General features: G+C 46.7%; 1 protein-coding gene and 1 non-coding gene across 2 annotated transcripts; both read left to right on the top strand.

The window, feature by feature from the left end:
* Window positions 1–1,277: 1,277 nt before the first annotated feature.
* Window positions 1,278–3,479, top strand: Vrtn (vertebrae development associated). Its single transcript, XM_076920899.1, has one exon. The coding sequence runs from the start codon at window positions 1,278–1,280 to the stop codon at window positions 3,477–3,479; it is 2,202 nt and encodes a 733-aa protein (XP_076777014.1).
* A 7,629-nt stretch (window positions 3,480–11,108) lies between these two features.
* Window positions 11,109–11,179, top strand: Trnag-gcc (transfer RNA glycine (anticodon GCC)). The gene has a single exon. It is a non-coding gene; the product is annotated as a tRNA-Gly (tRNA).
* The last annotated feature ends 13,417 nt before the right edge of the window (window positions 11,180–24,596 follow it).

Here is a 24,596-nt window from a genome sequence, read left to right as displayed (position 1 = left end):
TGTCAGAGAGAAGAGCATGACTTCATAATTGATGCTGTTGCCTTTATTCCTGATAGGAAAGATAAGTTCACCCCAAGCCGAGGTTGGCTTGAGATTCACTTTGTAGTCTGTGCTGGCCTCAATCTCCTGGTAAGTATTCTGCCTTTGTCTCCAGAGTGCTGGGATTATAGGAGTGAACTATATCACTCTGCACCATAAAATAACATAGTTTTATTCAAATGATAAGAAGGCAGATTACGTCAGTGTGTTAAATTATCATGTGTCTGAGCACTAGTCTCAAAAGAATTTACGAGGCACCCAGGACTGTAGTTTGAGAATCAGGGTTCTAGGTTTTGGTCCATATGTTATCATAAATCTTCAACCGAGTTATATGACTATTTATTTTCGAGGCAGGGTCTCACTGTGTAGCCCTGGCTGGCCTGGAACTCGAAGAGATCTGGTTACCTTTGCCTCCCAGGAGAACGCTAGGACTAAGGCATGCACACCATGTCCTGTAGAGGTGTAGCTTACGTGTCTACTGTATTCTATGTATTGTTGTAGATACTGCTGTACAGTAACTAGCATTCGATTCTGCTTTACCATGTATCAGGTACTGTTCTAGGGAGGGACAGGAGACAATAATAAGTGTATGTGTCTGTCTCTTCCTCTGTATCTTCATCTATTGTTGTTTTGTTTTTAGATAGAATCTGGCTAGGTAGCCCAGGCTGGCTTTGAACTCATGATCCTCCTGCCTTCACCCTCCCAGTGCTGGGATTGTCTGTGGGCTTTTTCTTTGTTTTGTTTACTTTCATTCTATCAGTTAAGGCCACAAGGGCCCTCAATGGTAGGCACTATCATTCCCATTTCACAGGAGAGAAAGCAGAAGCCAGGAGGCTAAGTGTTTTACCACACTAACATCAGAGCCAGGATTCAAAGCTGAGTTCCAGAGACCAGGCTTTCCTTCAGAACCACTGAGTGACTAAGCAAAGCCATGGTAGCAAGCAGTTAGCTGTTATCTCTTCTGGGGATATTACCACCCCCTCCTCAACCCCCATGGCCCTCATCCTTTCTAATGCGGCGACACTTTAATACAGTTCCTCATGTTCTGGTGACCCCCAACCAGGAAATTTTTTGCTACTTCATAACTGTAATTTTGCTACTGTTATGAATCGTAATATAAGTATCTGAAATCCCGGACATCTGATATGCGGTGAATGAGAACTGCCGCTCTGGGAGAAGACGCCAGGGCACATCCACCATTCTTCTGACCTCTGCCCTCTCTCCTTTGCCTTGTCAGGATGACTTCTCGGGATCAGCTGGTGCAGCAGGTGCTGCGCGACCTGCAGGAGGCAGTGGAGTCTGAGGGCTTGGAGGGTCTCATCAGTGCTGCCCTGGAGGCCAAACAGGTCCTGTCTTCCTTCACCCTCCCCATCTGCCAGAAGGGTGGCCCTGGCGCCCAGGTGCTGGAGGTGGACTCTGTGGCCTTGAGTCTGTACCCAGAGGATGCTCCTCAGAACATGCTGCCCTTGGTGTGCAAGGGTGAGGGTAGCCTGTTGTTTGAAGCGGCCAGCATGTTGTTGTGGGGGCACGCCGGTCTCAGCCTGGAGCTGCGGGCCCGCACTGTGGTGGAGATGCTTTTGCATAGGCACTATTATCTCCAGGGCATGATCGACTCCAAGGTGATGCTGCAGGCTGTGCGCTACTCCCTGTGCTCTGAGGAGTCCCCCGAGATGACCAACCTGTCTTTTGCCACCCTGGAGGCCATCTTTGATGCTGACGTCAAGGCTACGTGCTTCCCTACTAGCTTCTCCAATGTGTGGCACTTGTACGCCCTTGCTTCCATCCTTGAGCGCAATATCTACTCTATCTACCCTATGCGCAATGTTAAGATCCGACCCTATTTTAACCGTGTTATCATGCCTCGCCGCTCCACCCACGTGACCTCCATGCTGCACATCATGTGGGCTGGTCAGCCCCTCACCAGCCACCTCTTCCGGCACCAGTATTTTGCCCCTGTGGTTGGGCTGGAGGAGGTGGAGGCCGACAGTACTGCGAGCCTGGACCCTGTTTCTCCAAACCTGGGTCCTCTGCTACCACCAGCCAAAACCCTAGAGCTGCTCAACCGTGAACCCGGCCTCAGCTACTCCCGCCTGTGTGACCGCACCAGCATCACCAAGAGCACCTTCTATCGCTGGCGGCGGCAGACCCAAGAGCATCGGCAGAAGGTGGCCACCCGCTTCTCTGCCAAGCACTTCTTGCAGGACAGCTTCCACCGTGGGGGCTTTGTGCCATTGCAACAGTTCCTGCAGAGATTCCCTGAGATCTCCCGTTCTACCTACTATGCCTGGAAGCATGAGCTGCTTGGTTCTGGTGCCAACTCAGCCCAGGTTCCAGCCACTCCATCCCTGGAGGCACTGGCTGCGCCAGAGGTGAAGAAGCCTTCAGGGGAAAAGGCTGCTGAGGAGGTGGGGTGTTCCCCACTGGAAGTAGCAATGTCAAGCTCCGCTAGCATGATCTTGATGCAGCGTGCCAAGTCTTACTTGGAGCATTGCATCTCCCTGAACAAACTGGTACCCTATCGCTGCTTCAAATGCAGGTTCCCTGGCATCTCGAGATCCACCTACTACAACTGGAGACGGAAAGCCCTCAGGAGGACCTCCAGTTTCAAGATGTCCCCAGCTCTTGAAACTACGGAGTCTCTCCAGTCAGCAGATGCCGGGAAAGAAACGCTACTCTCTTTGAAGAGTGAGGTGGGAGAGGAGGGGACAGGGAAAGCAGAAAGTGGAGCTCCTCTTACTTCCCAGGGGCTCAGATCCTCCAGGATGCCCTTATCTCGTTGGCAGAGACGACTGCGCAGGGCTGCCCGCAAGCAGGTGCTAAGTGGGCACCTACCCTTCTGTCGCTTCCGCCTCCGTTACCCTAGCCTGTTACCTTCCACTTTTTGGGTATGGAAAAGTCTTTCCGGAAGATGGCCCCGCATGCAGGCTCCCTCTTTGGGCCAAAGGAAGCAGAAGCCAAAGGAACTGCGGAAGCCAGAGGAACAGTGGAAGCCGGAGGAGCTAGAGGAACGGCAGAAGCCAGTTGAATGGCAGGCTATGGAAGCTGTTCAGAATGTAATGTCTGTGGCGGTTCCTCCAGTGGAAACACTGCCAGTGGCTGCTTCTCCAGAAAACACTCCAGAAGATGCCCCAGGAGGGCCTTCCAGAGAGGGGATCATTCAAGAGGTAGCTATGGCCCAGGGCCAACCCCATAGTGGATCCTTGCCAAGCCAGACTGTAGCAATGGCACCAGGTGGCAGCGATAGGCAGATGTTGGTGATGGACATGCTTACCACCACTAGGTTCAAGGCCCAGGCCAAGCTGTTCCTGCAGAAGCGCTTCCAGTCTAAGACTTTCCCGTCCTACAAGGAGTTCCAAGCTCTCTTCCCTCTCACCGCCCGCTCCACCTACTACATGTGGAAGCGGGCACTCTATGAAGGTCTCACGCTGGTTGATGGCTGACGGGAGGGGATATAGAACATGGGAAGAGGAGGAGCTGAGTTGCCTCCTGACTCAGGCTACGATGTCCTAGGATGGACAGGTGGAAATCAGCTGCCTGCTCTGACGACAAAAGCTATAGGAGGGCCAATTGTCTCTTTGGTTGTTGGCTGGTCACATATTTTTGTTGTATTTCATTTTTCTTTTTTTCATTAATTTGGGTTGGCAGGACCCCCCTTATGCCCCTTGTCAGTGTTAAAGCTCTGTTATGTTTGGGCCAGGGCTGCTCTCAGCTTTTACTGGGCCCACAAGGAAAGTATCACAGCGTGGCCATTATCTCCTGTCAGACAGAATAAATATATATGCTTTTTCTTTTCTTCTTAAGGGTTATATCTTTTTTTTTTCCCCCTCAAAAATGTCTTCCAAAGGAACATGAAGATTGAGTCTGAGGCATCTGTGTGAGTTCTGCCTCAGATCCTCAGTGGAGAAGGACTGAGCTTCACAGAACAAAACATGGTTGCCCCTAAAACAGGAAAGGCTGCCAGACACTGGAGACCCCAAAGAGGGCATCCTGCACCCTCTGCTGGGGGGTCTTTTCAGGTCATCTGTCTTCCAGCCTGGCTGCTGTTGGGGACCTGCTTTTCTGCTGAGCCTCCTCAAACGCCAGGCACATCTTGGGCAAGGCGCTACAAGGTTACAAGGCTGGTGGGGGATTGAATTTTCATTGTCCAGCAGCACAGTTGGAAAACCAAAGAAAATAAAGTGATACCTTGCCCACACAAAGCCTGTGGCCTCTGGCATTTGTTTGGCTAAGATAGTACTGTGTTCTAGGGCTCCCTTCAGTTTAAGGGGCTTGGGAGACCATTTCTGTCTTCTGATAGTACATGCTTGGGACCAGGGCTTACCTGGTGGGACTCTACTATGAACTTATGGATCTGGCTGCATAAGACTCTGAAGACGCCGGGCAGTGGTGGCTCATGCCTTTAATCCCAGCACTCGGGAGGCAGAGGCAGGCGGATTTCTGAGTTTGAGGCTAGCCTGGTCTACAGAGTGAGGTCCAGGACAGTCAGAGCTACACAGAGAAACCCTGTCTCGAAAAACCAAAAAAAAAAAAAAAAAAAAAAAAAAAACCTCTTAAGACTAGTCCCAGGTGCAGATAAGAGCTGTTGTCTATTGAAATGAAGCACCAGTGGGGGGAGAGATGCTCTTAGATCCGGTCTCCTGTCTTGGCTTCTTGTAGCTGACATTTTTGTGGTCCTGCGTTCTGCCTTTTGCTTATCCCATGTTTGTTCCATCACCAACTCTGGTTGACTCTGAGGTGCTGGGGTCGTGGAATCCAGAGCCCTATGCATACTGGTCAGATGGTCCATCACCGGGTAACACTCCCAGGCCCTTTTTGCTTTCATTTCACATTGTATTTGGACTCCTCCCTCCATTCTGCTGCCCCATGCCACAGCTCCCCCCTTTTCCTCTCCCGTTTGGTCCCATCTCCAGAGGGATTTTGATGAAATTGGATCGTGTCACTCTCCTGATTAAGATGTGTCTGCAGCTGCCTTTTAATTTTAGAATTCTTTCCTTGAGAAGGACTGTGTGGCCAGGCATGGGAGTAAAACGTAGGTGAATCTCTGAGTTTGAGACCAGCATGGCTTACAGAGTAAGTTCCAGGACAACTGAGGCTGTCCAGAGAAACTCTGTCTTGTAAAACAAAACAAAGGGGCTGCATGAGCGGCCCCCAACCCACCCTCCCCTCTCCTTGCTGCCCTTGCCCATGCCCTCGTGCCTCAGCCACATTGGCCACCTCTGACCCTGATCGTCCACACTCCTTTCTGCTCCGGGACTACACATACTTGCTGCTTTGCTCTAAAATGCTCTGTTTTCTCTCTCGGTTCTCTCCTCTTATTTTCTCTTCACCCCTTGTTTTTCCTCCTTTTTAAAATTAATTTTAGACAGAGTCTCACTATGCAGCATTGGCTGGCCTGGAACTCTGTAGACCAGGCTGACATTGAACAAATTAGAGATCTGCCTACTTCTGTCTTGGGGGTGCTGGGATTAAAGTTATGCATCATTGTTGGCATTTAGTCTAGGCTCCACCCCACAGTTACCTGGCAACAGCCAGGTATGCCTGACTCACTATAAAAGGGGCTGCTTGCCCCCTCCTCTCTCTCTTACTCCTGCTCTGTCCTCTTGCCTCTTACCCCCTCTCTCTCCATTTCCATCCCCTCCCTCCACATGCTCATGGCCAGCCTCTACTTCTCTACTGTCTCTCTGTGCCTTTCTCTGACTCTACTACCCTCTCAAATCCCCTCCCCATGCACTGAATAAACTATTCTATACTATACTGTCTTGTGGCTGGTCCCCCAGGGAGAAGGGATAACTCAGCATGGGTCTGCAGAGGCACCCCCTTCCCTCACATCTGACTGCACATCCACCAAACATATTTCTTCTCTCTTTATTTTTATAAAACACAACAATCATGAAGCCTCTCTGTCTGTCTTTTTTTTTTTTTTTTTTTTTTTCTTTGAGACAGGATTTCTCTCAGAGCAAGTCTTAGAACTTGCTCTGCAGACCAGGCTGGTCTCAAACTCAGATCCAACTGCCTCTGCCTCCAGAGTGCTGGGATTTAAGGTGTGCACCACCACTGCTCAGCTTCTCTCTCCTTTTAAAGGCAGGTTTTAGGATGTGGCCCATGTTGGCCATTCATGAATCTCAGATCCTCATGTTTCAGCCTCCAGAGTGCTGGGATAACAAGCGTATGCTCCTGTAGCCAATTCCAATGCTTGTCCCTGTTGTCTACGCAGCAGACATCATGTCTCTGAGTCCCTATTACATTATCCTTTTGAATTGTCTGGTAGGTTCTTGTTTCTATTTGTTGCTTTCTTGTTTGGTTACATGCAGACTATGAGAACCATTTTTTTTTCCTTTTGCTTCGAGCACTGAATCCCATAGATGACAGATTAATTTTAGGCACACAGTAGGTGCTGATATTGAAAAGAGAATGGGCTGATGCTTTTATCCTTTCTTAGTGTTAAGCCTGTGAGATCCAGTTTTGCAAGCCTAATCAGTGGTGGTCTTAAGTATTTCTCATAGACCAGTTTCCCCCTCTGTCTTTACAGTCATTTTGTCATCTGTGCCAACAGCCACTTGTCAGCTCAGTCTTTGATAATTATCTTTCAAATCGACTCTGCCTCTAATGAATCTATTACTGCTTCTTGACAAGATGATCTTCCGATGCACTGCTGGCTTTCCCATTGCTCTCTGTGCAAATTTCAGAGTAGTAAGGCTCACTGAGTCCAGCCCCTACCTAGCTCACATGTCATATCCATCACACAGACCTTTTTTTCTCCTGTATGCTTCCCTCCCTTCCACAGGGCTCACCCAGAGCCGCCTTTTTGGTCTTTCTAGACAAGGTTTCTCTGTGTAGTCCTGGCTGTCCTGGAACTCACTCTGTAGACCAGGCTGGCCTCGAACTCAGAAATCTGCCTGCCTCTGCCTCCCAAGTGCTGGGGTTAAAAGTGTGGCTAGAGCCACCTTTTTAATGCTTGTCGATGTTATGCCCTGGACTGAGCTCTGGGGACTCCCTGTAAGGATTCGGTAAAGGAATTTGAACAGGGGATTTCACCCTAACTTGCAGTGGCAACTTCTGACCAGCAGGTGGCAGTCCAGTGCAATGAGATACAGTAGCACTGGTGGTCGCTAGGTTCCAATTCCTTTCCATTTGGGCCGAGAGGTAAGAGCCCCAGGGTCCCTCCTGAGAACTCCAAGACAGAAAGTACATTTTCTTACTTACACTCAGCACCAGAACAGGCTCTCTGAGGCTAGGAAGCAGAATCTCCTAGTGGGACCTACAAACCATCCTAGGGGTTTGGATGCAGCTCAATGGATAAACATTGTCCAATATAGGTAATGCCCTGGGTTCCGTTTCTGGTATTTCAAAACCAAAACACATCTATGGGTTACTGCTTAGGGGAGGGCTTGTCAGGAATGTAGATTCCAGTGTCCCATCTAGATTTACCAATCTCTACCTTAGACATTCATGCACCTCCTTTTTTCCCATTTAAAGGCAAGATCACAGTTGTACCCATGGTGGTATGGTGTGCACCCATGTTCCCATAATAAGAGTTAGGTGAGTGACTGTTAGGGAGGCTTCTTGGAGTCCACAGGGACTGGTTTCTGCTTTAGGAATGGAGGGTGGGCTAATGCTGAGAAGATGCTTGTTCAGGATTACTCTCCAGTGAAGCATGATCTGGTCCTGAGTCAGGAGGATAATGTCATCCAAGACCACTGTGAAGCCCTAAACCTGCAGCAGAAATTTTAGCTTCTGTTGGAAAAGATGTGTCAGTATCATTGAAGAAAAGTGATTGTGAGCCGGGCGGTGGTGGCACACGCCTTTTTTGTTTTGGTTTGGTTTTTTGTTTTTTTGAGACAGGGTTTCTCTGTATAGCCCTGGCTGTCCTGGAACTCACTTGGTAGACCAGGCTGGCCTCGAACTCAGAAATCCGCCTGCCTCTGCCTCCCAAGTGCTAGGATTAAAGGCGTGTGCCATAGCCATGGCTCAGTAAGGGGACTTGCTGTTAAGCTGGAGGACCTGAGTTTGATCCCTGGGACCCACTTGATAGAACTGACTTGTTGCCTTCTGGTCTCCACATGCGTGCTGTGGCCCACGCCTACCAACACCCCAAGAAACAATAAACAAATGTAATTTTTAAAAATTCAAAACCAGGCTAAAAAAAATTAGTGTTCCCTTTTATTTTTACATTTCCCACTGAGGAAAATCTCTCAGTCTTTCTATGGAGATGATTGTGGCTATTGTGGCACCTGGTTTGCTGCTGAAATGTTTCTCGAGAATGAGACCCATGTGGTGGTGAGTGACTGTAATCTCAGTATATGGAAAGCTGAGGAGGAAGAGGCCAGCCTTGGCTACAAAGATAAGGTTACTCCATCTCAACAAACAAAGCCTTTCTCAGGAGTTCGTTTCTGTGGAGTACACATGTGCCCCTGAATTAATGGTGGTTCTCAAGCCCTGAGTAGTGTCTCAACCTCACCTGCAGCCACTCAGGGCTCACTCTCCCAGTCCCCACTAACTCTTCTCTGGACAACCTGCTTTCTATAGCATCCAGCTATGATGCTATCATCTAGCTATCAATTGGGCTGGCCAGAGGCTCAGTTAACCTAGCATATTCTCATATCTCCACTGCATCGGGTCTGTGGGAACATTTTGGGCTTTGCAAGACTGCGCACTGCTGGTCTATCACAGGACAGAACCTTCCCTTAGTCCATCCCTGTCCTCTACACTGAGCAAAGCTCAGACCAGCTCACGCCTGTGGCCCCTGGCCATCCTGCCAAGTTCTATCATTTATGGCGCAGGTGCAGGGCCAGTCTCCCTGCAGAAGGAGCTGGGAGGTATACATTCTCACCTGGGGACCTCTGAGAGCCAAATGCTAAGTAAGGCGAGTCACTGGGCTTCTCCAAGGCTTCTGCTGGAGGCAAGGCTGCTGTGGTTGGCGGCTCACATAGGTCTCTAGATGATCCACACAGAGCAGGTACACCAAAAAGCTCACGCTGGCTTTGCATGGCATCTGGGCTCATCCTGACCATCCAATCTGTAGTTGCTTAGGAGGCAGTGGGTGAGGGGGGGACACTGGAGTGTGCTGTTCAGTGGTAGAGTGCTTCAAGTCCTCCTTAAAAGAGTGACTTCAATTTGCTGAGCTCTTAGGAGGCTGCTAATCTGAGGGACAGACAGCTCTGGCATAGCAGTCTTTAGGAGGGATCAGGAAGCCAAAAAGCAAGGCTTAGTGCATGCAGAGAGCCTGCTGCAGCCATGGGCTGTCTGCTCCACTTCTCACTGTAACCTTCTCCCCAGCTACCAACATCGGGGTTACCAATAGGGTGTTTCCAGCAGGTTCCTAGGTGTTCTGATTGCTGTTTACCTCATGGAAGAGGGGTGGGGGCTTTTAGGGAAATGAAGAGCAGCAGAAAGTAGGTTTAGTGGTGTAAAAAAATTTTCCACCGAAGATGACTTTGAAAATAGCATGAAATCCGCTTAACTCTGACTGTGCCTCTGTGCTGAGCAGAGAGTGCTGTGGGCTCAGAAGGCAGCTAGGAGACTCAGCAGGAGATGTTCACCCAGGAAATAATCGCTTACTGTCTGGGGTGCCCACTGGGGTCACAGAGGGTGGTAAGGCCACACACTGAGGTCCTCCACAGTGTCTCAACTGCAGTTCCACACATCAGCCCTTGGTATTGGGGTGGGGGCTGGGAGGAAGAAAAGCCAAGCTGCAGGAGTCATGGGAGATCCTGAAAAGAAACCAGTGGTTTGGGTTTCCTTCCCCAGGCCAACCTGGCTCAGAGCTGGGCCCCTGTCTTCTGTGGCTTGTGAATGTTGGTAATTTCTAGGTTCCCTGATTTTGCACAAGTCAGAACTGGGGACATGACTGATTTCACAGCAAGTGCTGTGGGTTTGCACTGATCTTCAGAGCTCCTTGAGGATAGGAAGGAGACTGCCATCTGCGGGTTATTGGCTGCTTCATTCATTACAGCTATGGTTACTGTCTTAGCTAGGGTTGTATTGCTGGCAAGAGACGCCATGACCATAGCAACTCTTTTAAAGAAAAACATTTGACTGGGGCTGGCTTACAGTCCAGAGGTTTAGTCCATTGTCATCATGGTGGGGAGCACGGCAGCATGCAGGCAGACTCGATGATGGAGAGGAAGCTTTCGAGTTCTACATCTGGATCCACAAAGGAGCAGGAAGAGACAGTGAGACAGTATCCTGGCTTGAGCCACTGAGACCTCAAAGCCCACCCTGTGACACACTTCCTCTAACAAGGCCACACCTCCTAATAGTGTCACAAAATAGGGGTTAGGGCACAAGGTAAGTAGCAAGGTTGATGGATGCTCTCTCAGCAAGCACAAGGCTCTGGGTTTGATCTCCAGTTCTGAATAAACTGGATGTGGTGCTGCTCTCCTACAGCTGCAGGACTCAGGGAGTAGGGACAGGAGGATTAGGAGTTCAAGGTCATCTTCAGCTATACTGCAAATTTGAGGCCAGGCTAGTCTGTATGAGACCCTGTCTCAACAACCAGCCCAGTGAAATGGCTTTCCATACAGGGTCTTACTACGTAGACTTGGCTGGCTTGGAACTCGCTATGTAGACCAGGCTGATCCTATTCTTACAGAGATTCATCTGCTTCTGCTGAGATTAAAGGCATGAGCCATCATCACACCTACAGTATTACCAACTGAAGTGGCTCAGTGGGTAAAGAAAGGCTCTTGACCTACAAACCTGGTGACCTAGGTTTAATTCCCCAGAATCTACAAAAAGCTGAAGAGGAAGAATGGCCTCTACAAAGTTGTTATCTGACCACTACATTTATGTCCCCTATTAATTCATGAAACATATGGGCTTGAGAGATGGCTCAGCAGTTAAGAGCACTGACTGCTTTTTTCAGAGGACCAGGGTTCAATTCCTAGCACCCACATGGCTGCTCACACTGTCTGTAACTCCAAGTCTGACACCCTCACATAGACATACATGCAGGCAAAAACATCAATGCGTGTAAAAGAAAAATAAATCATTTTAAAAAATATATAATAATAAGTTCCAGAAATAAAAAGGAGCAACTGACTTGAAGCTTTGACAGGAGCTAAGTCCAAGCATTGGTGTTTCAGTGGTAGAATTCTCGCCTGCCATGCGGGAGGCCCGGGTTCGATTCCCGGCCAATACACCAATGTTAGTTGTTTGAAAAAGAGAGAAGAGAAGTAGAGGCCGGCCATGAAAAATGTTAGTATTCTGTCTAAACTCCACCTCCCCAGTTACCTGGCAACAGCCAGGTATGCTCCTCCCCACAGTTACCTGGCAACTGCCAGGTAGGCCTGATCCACTATAAAAGGGGCTGCTTGCCCCCTCCTCACTCTCTTACTCTTACTCTTACTCTCTTACTCTTACCCTCTTGCCTCTCTGTCCCCTCCCCCCTCCTCTCTCTCCACGTGGTCATGGCCGGCCTCCACTTCTCTCTTATCCTTCCACCTTCTTCTCCCCACCTTTGCTCTATCTCCTGAATAAACCTCCTCCCCCTTGGAACCGTGTGGTCTGGAGTGGTCTGTTCTGACCTGCAGTCGGACTTTTTCTTAAAACAACTAACACTAAGTGCATAAAGATGGGAGAAAGACTGTCTTCTATCAATGGTGCCAGGACTCATGGCTGGTGTATGGGAAGGAATAAGCCTCCCTCTGGTGTGGATTGGGATAGGTTTCCAGAGGCTTGGTAGTGCCCCAGTCCTATAGGAACTATAGGAACTATAGGACTATAGGACTATGGGGCATTGAATTGGCATCAGAAGACCTGGGAGAAAGAACTGGAGGACGGGTACGCAAAGAATGACAGCTTGTCTATAGGCTGATCAAACTGTGATTTGAATTTTTTCACACAAGGGTTATATACACATAGAGGTAGGATGTGGGGAAGGGGATGACACAGGAGCGTAGGTGTTCTCAGGGGGAGTACAGATATCTTCCAGGACAGGTTATCAGTTAGGTGAAGAAGCAGGGAATAGGTCACTATGACTCTGTCTATGATTCATTTGTTCTTATCTAAGATGGTACTATCCACCAAGGCTACCTATCCACAAGACCTATGACTACTTGTTCTTATCCAGGCTGGTAGTTTTCCACTAAGGCTGCCTGTCTACAAGATCTATAGCTATCTGTTCTAGGGCCAGTGTTTTCCCACAGAGACCAAGACTTTGTGTTAGCAGGCATGTATGACTAACTTAGGCCTATTATTTAGGCCTTCAGTGTATAAGCAAGGTTGCTCCCAACATAGTAGGGGTTGGGGAAGGGAGGCTGGAGAGATGGCTCTGGGGTTAAGAGCACTGGCTGCTCTTCCAGAGGACCTGGGTTTGGTTCTCAGCACCCACAAAACAGCTGACAATCATCTGTGACTTTGGTTCCAGAGGCTCCAACATCCTCTTATGGCCTTTGCCAGCATGCAAGTAATGCATAGACATACATGAAGACAAAACACCCATAATCATAAAATAAAAACTAAAAAGCAAACTGTTGTACTTCAGTGGGAGAGTGCTTGCCCAGTAGTAAAACAAAACCTATAAACAGTGTGCTGATTGGAGACAATAAGGAAGGAAGGAAGGAACTGATAATACAGGGGCTGCTGGGAAACCCCACGAGGGTGAGATTGTCATATAGCCATTTAGCTGTAGGACTTAGAGGCTCCACACCATTCAGAATGTCAGTTTTCTGAGTGTCCATATTGGCCATGATGTGTTTGTTTTATGTGTGAGATTGTTTCACGTGAGAGAATGTGCGCCATGTTTGTGGAAAAAGGAGGCATTAGATCCCCTGGAACTGGACTTACAGATGGTTGTAAGCACCGTCTGGATGCTGAGGGTCTAACCTGGGTCCTCTTTGTTTGATTGAGACAGAGTCTTTCTATTATGTAGCTGTGGCTGTCCTGGAACTTGCTATGTAGACTGGGCTGGCCTTGAACTCACAGAGACTTAAGTGCTGGTATTAAAGGCCAGGTCTTTTTGCAGAGCAGCAAGTGCTCTTAACCACTGAACTATCTTTCTAGCCCAGGGCATGATGCATTCATATCATAGAAATTGGCAAACTCTCAATCAGCCAGATATGGGAGATTTCCCTTCATTTTGCCACAGTGACAGTTGTCTGTCAGTCTCTTCCAGGCAAAGCCATCTTACCAATTCAGACTTAACCCTGTCTTCAGTCGCCCCATTACCACCACAGTTCTCCACTGCTCGCATCTGCATCTAAAGCAAGCACCTGGGTTACTGTCCCTCTTGGGGTGCGAGCCTCCAGGGAGCAGAGACATGTCTGACTTACCCTGCTGTGCTCCGAAGCCTGTACTGAACTAAGGAGCAGGAGGATTTGGGACAGGAGTTCTGTCTCCTTCCAGCTCTGTGCAGGGTCCCTGTGTGAGCTGTCCTGCAGAGGCAGTGACTTGAAGCCCACTGCTGGGTGTCTGTTCATCACCAGGCCAGACAAGGAGGAGACAGAGGAAGATGAGCCAGCCAAAGAAGGGGACAGTCCCTGTTGGTCTAGAACCTTTGGAGCAGATGAAAGTGAATTAAACCTGCCGGGGATTTGGAGACAGCATTGATACTAGATGTACAAAAAGGAAAAGAAAAAAGAAAAAATTAGGCAAATGATTTATGATTTATACTCAGTTACATTTTAATTTAAAAAAAAACTTTTTTTTTTTTTTTTTTTTTTTTTTTTTGGTAAGGTTTTGCTATGTTGCCTTGGATAGGTTGGAACTGGCTATGTAGCCCAGACTGGCTTTGAACCTACAGTGACTATTTTGCCTCTGTCTCTTAAGTGCTGAGATTATAGGTATGTACCACTGTGCCTAGTTGAAATAATATATTTTAAAAATATTTATTCATAAGCCAGGCTTGGTGGTACAGGCCTGTGATAGTTTGTACATACTCTGTCCAGGGAGTGGCACTATTAGAAGGTGTGGTCTTGTTGGAGTGGGTGTGTCACTCTGGATGTGGGCTTTAAGACCCTCATCCTTGCTGCCTGGAAGTCAGTCTTCTCCTAGCAGCCTTCAGATGAAGACGTAGAACTCTCAGCTTCCCCTGCACCAGGCCTGCCTGGACGCTGCCATGTTCCTGCCTTGATGATAATGGACTGAACCTCTGAACCTGTAAGCCAGCCCCAATTAAATGTCCTCATAAGAGTTGCCTTGGTCATCATGTCTCTTCACAGCAGTAAAGCCCTAAGACAATGCCTTTAGTTCCAATATTTGGGAGGCAAAAACAGGCAGATCTCTGAGTTCCAGGGTAGACTGGTCTACAGAGCAAGTTCTAGGATAGCCAGGAATACATAGAGAAACATTGCCTTAAAAACAAACAAACACCCTAATAAATAAAATATTTATCTGTTTTATTTATTTTGATGTGTATGAGTGTTTTCCCTGCCCTGTGCTTTCAGAGATCAGAGGGGGGAGTGAGACCCCCTGCCCCCGGAACTGGAGTTACAGATAGGGATAAGTCAGCATGTGAGTACTGGGAATCTCACCCAGGTCCTCCACAAGAACTACTGTGTTTGTTTGTTTTAAGACAGGGTTTCTCAGGGGGCTGGAGAGATGGCTCAGAGGTTAAGAGCACTGGCTGCTCCTCTAGAGGTCCTGAGTTCAATTCCCAGCAACCACATGGTAGCTCACAACTATCTATAGGGAAATTTGATGCCCTCTTCAGGCAGATGGATGTATATGCAGCCGAGCACTCAGACAATAAATAAATAAAATTAAAAAAAAAAAAAAAAAAAAAAAAAAAAAAAAAAAAAAAAAAAAAAGACAGGGTTTCTCTGTGTAGGCCTGGCTATTCTTGAACTCACTCCATAGACCTGGCTGGCTTTGAACTCAGAGATTGCCTGGCTCTGGAGTGCTAGGATTAAAGGGGTGTGCCACCACTGCCTGGTTTAGAACAAGTGACCCTAACTACTGAGATATCTTTCCAGTTCCTAAAACAGTGTCTTTTTAAAAGGTTTGTTTTAATTCATATTTATGTACATGGAGTTGGGGCATAGAGGCCAGGCATTGGATCCCCTGGAGCTGGAGTTACAGGTGACCTACCTGACATTGGTGCTGGGAACCGAACTCAGGTCCTCTCGAAGAGTAGAAGATGGTCACCTTTGAACCATCTCTCCAGCCCTTCTACCTTGTCTTTTGAGTCAGAGTCTCTCAACGAGCCTGGAGTTCTTTGTTTCAGTCAGGATGGCTGGTCAGGGAGTCTTCCAGGTCTTCTCTGCCTTCATCCTCCCCTCCCTCCAGCACTGGTGACAGATGTATGCCAACACACCTGACTTTTTTACTTTTTTTATACAGGTCCTGGGGATCTAGATTCTGGTCCTGTGTTTGCATAGCAGGCGTTTTACCAAGTAAGCCATTCCCAGCCTGTGTGAGGCAAAATTGTTATTCCATTACCATGAAAACACACACACACACACACACACACACAGAGAAAGAGAGAGAGAGAGAGAGAGAGAGAGAGAGAGAGAGAGAGAGAGAACTGAACAGTCATTCAGTGTTCACTCTTCAGTCTTTCTCCAAGTGGGAGCTGAGGTTAGCTCTCTGCAGGCACTGGGAGGAAGGCAGGGGACCTGTCTCCCGCAAGCTCCACATTCATCTCCGTTGCCTGAGAGACACTGGGCACCTTGAGCTTGACTCTGTGCAGCTTTCCTAAGGATAGTTTAGAGCAAGTGATGGGCTGCTCTACAACTCACCTGTGGACATAACCACCAGGGTGCTTTCCAAGTTGGCGTTGCCCGGGCCAACTGCACACTAATTAAAATCACAATCTGCATGGTCTCATTAACATGTCCTGTGATTCCTGCCTTCTAAATATAGACTCTGTCCTTTCATTTCCTCCTCACATTAGACTGAGATGTACTCCTAATATGCAAGATGGGTCTTTCTTCCCTCCCTCCCTCCTCTCTCCTTCCCTCCTTCTTCCCTCCTCCCCTCCCTCCTCCTTGTTTTCCTTCTATAACTAGGCCTTCAATAATCCTGGGTGATGTGCATGCAAGGCAAGCACTCTGCCAATGAGCAGAGCCATGCACCCAGCCCCCTCTCAATATAACCCCCTTTAATTTTTAAAAAAGTATTCTAACTTTCTAGATTTATTTATTTTTTAAAGATTTATTTTATTTTTGTGAGGACACTGTAGCTGTCTTATTTATATGAGACACACCAGAAGAGGATTTCAGATCCCATTACAGATGGTTACAAGGTACCATGTGGTTGCCGGGAATTGAACTCAGGACCTCTGGAAGAGCAGTTGGTGCTCTTAGCCACTGAGCCATCTCTTCAGCCCCTAGATTTATTTTTTTAAAGTATTTATTTATTTATTATTTACAAGACTGCTCTATTTGCACACATGCATCCTTGCATGCTAGACTAGGGCATCAAATCCCATTATAGATGGTCGTGAGCCACCATGTGGTTGCTGGGAATTGAACTCAGGACCTCTTGGAAGAGCAGTCAGTGTTCTTAACCACTGAGCCATCTCTCCAGCCCCAATTTATTTATTTTTGTGTGTGAGTGTCTGGCCTGCATGTATGTCTGTACATCACATGTGTGCAGTGATTTCAGAGACCAGAAGAGGACGTCAGAACCTCAGGAACTGGAGTTTCAGATGGTTGTGAGCTGCCATGTGGGCACTGGGAACTGAACCCAGGTCCTCTGCCAGAGTAGCAAGTGTTCTTAAACAGCTGGGCCATCTCTCCAGCCCCTAATTTTTGTTTTTAATTATTTGTATGTGTGTGAGTGTGTATGGGTGTGTGTGTGACCACTGAGCCATCCTCCCCTCGATTTCTTGAAACTTTATTATTGTATTATTTTATATATATGTGTGTTTTGCCTGAATGTATGTCCATGCACCAGTAGAGGGTGCTGGATCTTTTGGAACTAGAGGTGCTGATGATTTGTGAGCCGCCTTGTCCCAGGTCTCTGGAAGAACAGTCAGTTCTTTTAACCACCAACCCATCTCTTCTGCCTCTGGTGGAATTATTGCCAGAGATTTATGTTCTCAATATAATCTTGAGAAAACACCAGACAAGCTGGGCGTGGTGACACATGCCTTTAATCCCAGCATTCCAGAGGCAGAGGCAGGCAGATCTCTGTGAGTTCGAGGCCAGCTAGAGCTAGGTACACGGGGGGAGGGGGGGAAATCTGTCTTGAAATAACAAAACAAAACAAAAAAGAGAACAAACAAAACAAAAAGAAAAGAAAACATCAGACAAGCTCAAACTGGAAGACTTTATGTGTTGTAACTGATCAGTATTATCCACAAGTAGTCTCAGCTGCTGGAAAGCAGAGACATAGGCTAATCTAGTATCTGAGGCCAGCCTGGTCTCCATACTGAGACTTTGTCTCAGAGGAAAACCAAACAAAGCCAAGATGTCAAGGTCAGGTAAAACAAAACTGAGAAACTGTCACAGATTAAAGGGGACCACATGAGAAACATGAGAGCTTCGTGTAATCCGAACCCTGGATTCAATGCACGCTGGGAAAAGACAGGGAGAAACTAGGAGCATTATGGGTAAGTCGCAGTCTAGTTAATAGGACTGTGCTTTTATTTTCCTGTTATGATTATTTTTACCACACTTCAATGAGCTGTTAACATCAGGGGGAATTAGGTACAGGGCGTATGGGAATTCTGTGTACTATTTTTTTGTAGGCTTAAAAAGTACTTAAAAACGAGAAGCTAAAAAGGAAACACACACGGTGAGGGGTGCAGGGGACTACTGGAGAGATGAACAGTGCGTAAGAGCAAGTACTGCTCTTGCAGAGGACCTGGGTTTGGTTCCCAGCACCCATGTGGGACAGATCACAACCACCTGTAACTCCAATTCTAGGGCATCTGACACCCTCTTCCGATCTCCAAGGGCACCGGACACACGCCTGGTACACATGCATGCACTTATACATATAAAATAAAAATAAGTAAATCCTTTAAAAAGGAAAATAAACACTTTGGGCTTGAGGATGTGGGTCAGTGGTGCAGTGCTTGCCGAGAATGCCACGGTCCTGGATACAGACCTCAGCATGGGAAAAGAAGTGTGAGATTATAAATCTCTTCACAGTGCTGATTCAGCACTCGGGAGATGTAGGCTGGAGGATCATGAATTCAAGGCCAGCCTGGGCTACATAGTGAATTAGAGACCAGCCTGTGCTACATGGCATCCTTTCTTAAGATCAAGAACCAAAATAAAACAAATGAAGAATCTACTTTCCTCTGTAAATGCTTTTGCTCAGGTATTTGATCACGGTGGAGAATAAAACCCCAAACTGACACAAAGATCAATATACCCGTGTAATTGTGTTTCTGTGTAGCGGCAGTGAACACTGAGGAGTAAATTGAAAAAGCCAGTTCCAGTAACAGAGCACGCAGACACTGCCTGGAAGTAGAAGCAGGCAGGAGGTTAAGCATCTTCCCACTGAAAATGGCAGAAGGAAGACGAAAGAGAAATGGGTCTGATGTGGTGCTGCAGACCTGGAGCGAGGCAGGCACGGGAGGGAGGCAGGGTCAGGAGTTCATAGGGTTAGCCTTGGCTACGTAGTGAGTTAAAGGTCAGCCTGGGCTAAATAAGATGGACTGAAAAAACAAACAAACAAACAAACAAACAAAAACAAAAAGAGGGCTAGAGAGAGGACTGAATGGTTAAGAGCACTTGTTGCTTTCCAGAGGCTGAGAATTAGGTTCCAAGCACAAAGGTGTTGTAGCTCACCATTGACTGTAACACCAGCTCCTGGAGACCTGACACCTTCTGGCCTCTGCAGGCACTTGCACACACACATGCGCGCACACACACACTTTTAAAAAATATGTTAAACAAAGCATGCTGGAGGGATGGCTCAGCGGTTAAGAGCATTGACTGCTCTTCCAGAGGTCCTGAGTTCAATTCCCAGCAACCACATGGTGGCTCACAAACAACCATCTGTACTGGGATCCGATTGTCTGAAGACAGTGACAGTATATTCACATCTATAAAATAAATAAATTAAAAAAAAAAAAAGTTAAACAAAACCCAGATAGATACATCAGAAAGCTTACTCTCACTAAGGCAGTAATCCTCCGCAGATGCTGTAAAATCCTCGCCACAGCCCCTGAGCCCCTCGCCTCTTTTAAGCAGAAATAGAGAAGCTGAGCCTCCAGCTCACGAGGGGCTACCAGTTGCCCCAGTAACCAAAGCAATATCAAAAGAGAAACGTGTTGCCGTAAAGTTGGAAGTTTTCAATTTTGGAGCTCCTAGGAGGCCCATGTGTGGTGATGCACACCTGTTATCCTAGGACTTGGAAGCCAGGCAGGACTTTTGAGTTCCAGGCTAACCTGGACTCTACAGAGAGATGGACCTCAATGAAACAAGCACACAAACTATATAACAACTTAAAAAAATAACTTACTATAAGGACTATAGTCATCAAAATGATATGAGAACATAGACCAATGGAAGACAATTCAGATTCCAAAAATAGTCTGCAGAGGTGGCTCAGTGGTTAGGAGCACTGGCTGCTCTTCCAGAGGCCCTAGGTTCGATCCCCACCACACACACAAGGCCTCACAACTCTCTGCAACTCCAGTTCCAGGGATCCAGTGGCTGATTCTGGCCTGCCTGTGATTCACCCATACACATAAACAACAATAGGTTTAAATAAAAAGAGATTCCAGAAATAAACCACAAATATCTCTGCCTAGTAGATTTTTTGGCCAGGGTCCTGAGGGCATTCCAAGAAGATATATAGTTTGAGTTGTTTGTTGTTGTTTGTTTGTTTTTAGTTTGACAAGTGATGTCTTTATACCTGAGCAGTGACTTTTAAAAGACTGGAATGGGACCCCTACCTTATTCTGTATATAACACAAAATCAGAATGCATCAATAACCTGACTGTAAGATCTCAGATTATAAAACTGTGGCCATAGATAAGGGAATAGATTCTCAGATAGGACACTAAAAGAGTGAGTGACAAAAGAAAAAAAAAAAAAAAAGCTAGACCTATGGCACTTTATAAAAACCAAAACAAACAATAACAAAAACCATGGAAAATGGCATCTGCCTGTAAGCCTAACAGGAGGAGGGTCGGCCTCAACTTCATAGGAAGTCAGCCGGACTACAAGAGACTTGGTGTTTCCTAAACTAAATTCAAAACAGAAAGCCTAAGCACTTTTATGTGTCAAGTGACATTTAAAAAATGCAGAAGAGACAAAAAATCCAAAGCTGAGGTTGAATATTTGCAAATTATATATCTGAAAAGAGTTTAATATCTGGAATATATAACAAGTTTTTAAGCTAAAAGAAAAGACAAACAACTGATTATAAGTTGGGGATTTGAGTAGACTCACACAGATCCTGAGAAACAGAAGCCCCCTAGGCTCTTCCCTAACTAGCTGCTACTTGACACAGCCTGGGCTACACTTAACCTCAGATACACAGACTGTGATAGTGTATAGCATTTACCTTAGAAGTCTGTGTCAAGTGGAAGACATAATTAAATTAAATAGAATAAAAGAGTCCCAGGAATTAATTAGTAAATATTAATTAATATTACATAATAAATTGATATGAAATAATAAAGATTAATTAAGATTTCCAGGGATGTGGCTTCTCAATGGTGAAGAGGAAGGATTTCTCAGAGAAAAGGGTATCCTGGGTTTAAAAATGCACAGAATACAGAGAAGGGGGTGCTTGGCTTTTGGAAAACATGGGTGAGGTGGGCAGGGAATGTCAGGCAAGGTAAGAAGTTTAGGCCCTGTTCATGGGCCATAGTAGATTGTAGCTGCAGGTTTTGTAACCTAGTGTGGCTCTCAAGGCTGTGAGCCTGCATGGAAGGTAGGTATAAAGTCACGTGGGCAGAGTCGGGCATGGTGGTCGTTGAGGCCCGGGCTGCCCTGCGTTTGGGCGGCCAAAAATGTTGAGGCCTAGGCTGGCCCACTTTGGGTGGCCTAAAATGTTGAGGCCCTCTCCACTCCACGCTTGGCGACCACTGTATCCAGGCCCAAGCTGTCACTCCAGTCTGCAGGGCGGGGTTCAGCAAGAGAGAGAGTGAGGACGGACTTGAAGTATGGAGACCAGACAGAGTGTGATTCAATCCCGTTTATTCTTCAGTCTCTCTTCCTAGTCCAAGTCCCAAGTCTTGAGTTCCTAGTTCCTAGTTGTACTCAATCTGTTCTCTTCCAAGTGTCTAATGTCTACTCCTACTCCTAGTGTCTGAATCTCTGTTACTCCAAATTGTTCTCCACGTTGTACTCTTTAAAGAGTATATCTCTCTGTCATCTGCCTCTGCCTTTTATATGTCTCACTTCTAAGCCACGCCTCTAAGTTACACCTTTAATCATGCCCTTAGGTCTTGTCTCTAAATCTGATCTCTAGGTCACACTCTTAAGTCACACACCTTTAATTTCACACACCTTTAATCTCACACACCCAAGGTATCTAAAGCAAGATGTTATCAGAGTGTGCTCAGCTGCTGTAGGCTATTGTAATCAAGTCTCATGTCAGGGTCTATGGCTCAAGATGGCTGCAAAGCTGCTTTCTGCTAAAAGTCGGCCCCCAACAGTGGTCTATCTCCGGAATTGAAGCACTGGAAAGTAGAATCAGCAGAATCAGGAGTTAGCCTTGGCCACATAGTGAGTCTGAGGTTAGCCTGTCTCAAAAAAAGAAAATGAAATAGAAATCATTACCTCTTGTTGCTTTCTCCCACACTTCTGGGTTCTGTTCACCAGGTATAGCGCTAGCTGCAGGTTGTGTGTGTAAGAGCATGCCTGCATGCATGCCTGCGTGCATGCCTGCGTGCCTGTGTGTTTCCTGGCTAGCTATTTCGTCCCTCCACAGTCACACCATGCCCACCCAGGGCCTTTGACCCTAGCAGCTATTCCCCCTTGGGCCTCTTTCAGTGTCTGGAATCAGTTTGCTTTCCTGACTGGCAGTCACACCTACTGCCTCCCCCTCCACCGGCTGAGATCTCCTTCACCCTTCCCCTCTCATGAAGCAGCTTTCAAATGTCACTGATGAGTGATGAGAGATGTCCCAGGTGCCAAATCTGAGTTCACCTCAGGGCACCTTCTTTTCCTTTTCCTTCTCATCTTATGCAAAACGCCCCCTCTCAGCCACCCCCTCCCACTCCCACATCCGGGATCTCCGGCTTTACCTCTCTGCTCTGTTGTCTTTCTGACTTTGGCATGTGTTTAAAAAACAGCCAATGTAGCTGGGATAAGGTCTCACGAGTAGCAGCAATCCTCCAGTCTCAGCCTCCCACGTGCTGGGGTTGCAGGTATAGGCACCAGCATGACCACGTCTTCTTCACGTTTCTTTTCAGCTGGTGCCTGATTGATGTAAACACACTTATTGGTTTTCCTGTGTTGATCTTGTATCCTGCAGTTTTGCTGAATTCATTTATCAGTTCGGACAGCTTGCTGGTATCCTTCTATATCCTTCTATTTTTCTCTATGTATAAAACCATGTCATCCTGCAAAGAGCAGTCGTTCGAGTTCTTTTCCTGATCTTCCAAGAAGTGTGGCATGTGGCTTTTTTTTTTTTTTTTTTTTTTTTTTTAATCTAAGAGAAGTGGGAAGCCTTTGAAGGCTTCACCAAGGGAAAGCTGACTCTCTTTCTCTTGTATTTTCCTTAGGAAAAATTCCTTTAGTGGCTCAGTGATAAAGAACTGGCTGCTCTCCCAGGGGAACACAGTTCAATTCTCAGCACCCACATAGCAGCTCACAACTGCCTGTAACTGCAGTTCCAGAGGATCTGACTCCCTCATACAGACATACATGCAGGCACAACACCAACACATGCGAAATACAAATAAATAAATAATTTTTTACAAAAAGAGTTCAAAGTGAGCCGGGGCTAGAGGGACAGAGAAAAGACTGGGCAGATTTATTATAGCATTGGAGGGGTTTTTTGGTTTTGGTTTAACGTTTTTGAACTTTGTAGACCAGGCTGGCCTTGAACTCAGAGATCCCAATGCCTCTGCCTCCAGAGTGCTGGGATTAAAGGTGTGCACCATCACCCAGTTGCGTCAGAGTTTTTGTTGTTGTTGTTTTTTTTTTTTTTTCCACATAGTAAATTACCACTTATCACATGCCCTAGGCTCTTAATTTTTTTATTTTTATTTTTTTGGTAAAAAGTCAGGCACAGGTCTACAATTCTAGCACCTCTGAGGTAGAAACAGGAGGCTCCTGAGTTCAAAGTTACCCTTGACTACACAGTGAGTTCCAGGCTAGCCTCAAAAATCAAACAACAAAAAAGTTAAAAAACCACACGAGGGGCCAGGGAGATGGCTCAGTTGGTAAAGTGCTTGTTCAAATGTCCTAAGGACCCGAGTTCCATTCCTGCTGTGCACATAAAAGCCCCATGTGTTAGGATACCTGCTTGTAACCCCTGCTCTGGGAAGCTAAGACTGTAAGGTCCCTGGGCCTCACTGGGAGCCAGTGTAGTCAAACTGGCAAGCTCTGGGTTCAGTGAGAGACCCTGTCTTAGGAAATAAGCCAAGAGCTGGAGAGATGGCTCAGCAGTTATAGAGCACTGACTGCTCTTCCAAGAGGTCCTGAGTTCAATTCCCAGCAACCACATGGTGGCTCACAACCATCTGTAATGAGATCCGATGCTCTCTTCTGGTGTGTCTGAAGAGAATGACAGTGTACTCACATACATAAAATTTAAAAAAAAAAAAAAAAAAAAAAAAAAAAAAAACTTAAATGTGCAAGTTCACATCTTTATTTTCTCTCTCTCTCTCTCTCTCTCTCTCTCTCTCTCTCACACACACACACACACACACACACACCACACGAGTTTTACAATCGTGGTTTTTTCTTTCTTTTTTTAAGATACTGGGAGTTGAGCCAGCCTTATTTGAACCAAGTACTCTCCCACTGAGCTGTATCCCTGGCCCCTTTAATGCTTTTTATTTTGAGAAATGCCTAAGTTGGCCAGGCTAGCTTTGAACTTTCCACCTTCTTGCCTCTGCCTCCTGAATGGCTGGGATTCTGAGCCTGTACCACCAAGCCCAGTGCTTTCTTGATGTTATCCATGTAAACAGACACTTTTCTTAAAAAAAAAAAAAATATATATATATATATATATATATATATATATATATATTGCCAGACAGTGATAGTTGACACCTTTAATCCCAGCACTTGGGAGGCAGAGACAGGCAGATCTTTGAGTTTGAGGCCAGACTGGGAGAGAGAGAGAGAGAGAGAGAGAGATAGAGAGAGAGAGAGAGAGAGAGAGAGAGATCCAGGACAACCAGGACTATACACAGAAACCCTGCCCTGAAATAAAATTATTTATGCTTATGTATGTGTATGCACAAGTTTGTAGGTACCTGTATAGGCCAGAAGAGGGCATCAGAGCCCCTAGAGCTGGAATTACAGTCTGTTGTGAGCCACTTGGACTGAGCTCTGGTCCTCTGGGCTAAGCAGAAAGTGCTTTTTTTTTTTTTTTTTTTTGAGACAGGGTTTCTCTGTGTAGTCCTGGCTGTCCTGGAACTCACTCTGTAGACCAGGCTGGCCTCGAACTCAGAAATCTGCCTGCCTCTGCCTCCCAAGTGCTGGGATTAAAGGCGTGTGCCACCTCTGCCCGGCTTTTTTTTTTTTTT

The sequence above is a fragment of the Arvicanthis niloticus genome, chromosome 23 (assembly GCF_011762505.2).
Source record: "Arvicanthis niloticus isolate mArvNil1 chromosome 23, mArvNil1.pat.X, whole genome shotgun sequence".
Lineage (NCBI taxonomy): Eukaryota > Metazoa > Chordata > Mammalia > Rodentia > Muridae > Arvicanthis > Arvicanthis niloticus.
The sequence above is the reverse complement of the archived record's forward strand: the minus strand, read 5'-3'. Positions and strand labels throughout refer to the sequence as shown.

Bases quoted from the DNA above. Each gene is read 5' to 3' on its own strand.
- Vrtn (XM_076920899.1), top strand. From the start codon at position 1,278: ATGACTTCTCGGGATCAGCTGGTGCAGCAGGTGCTGCGCGACCTGCAG.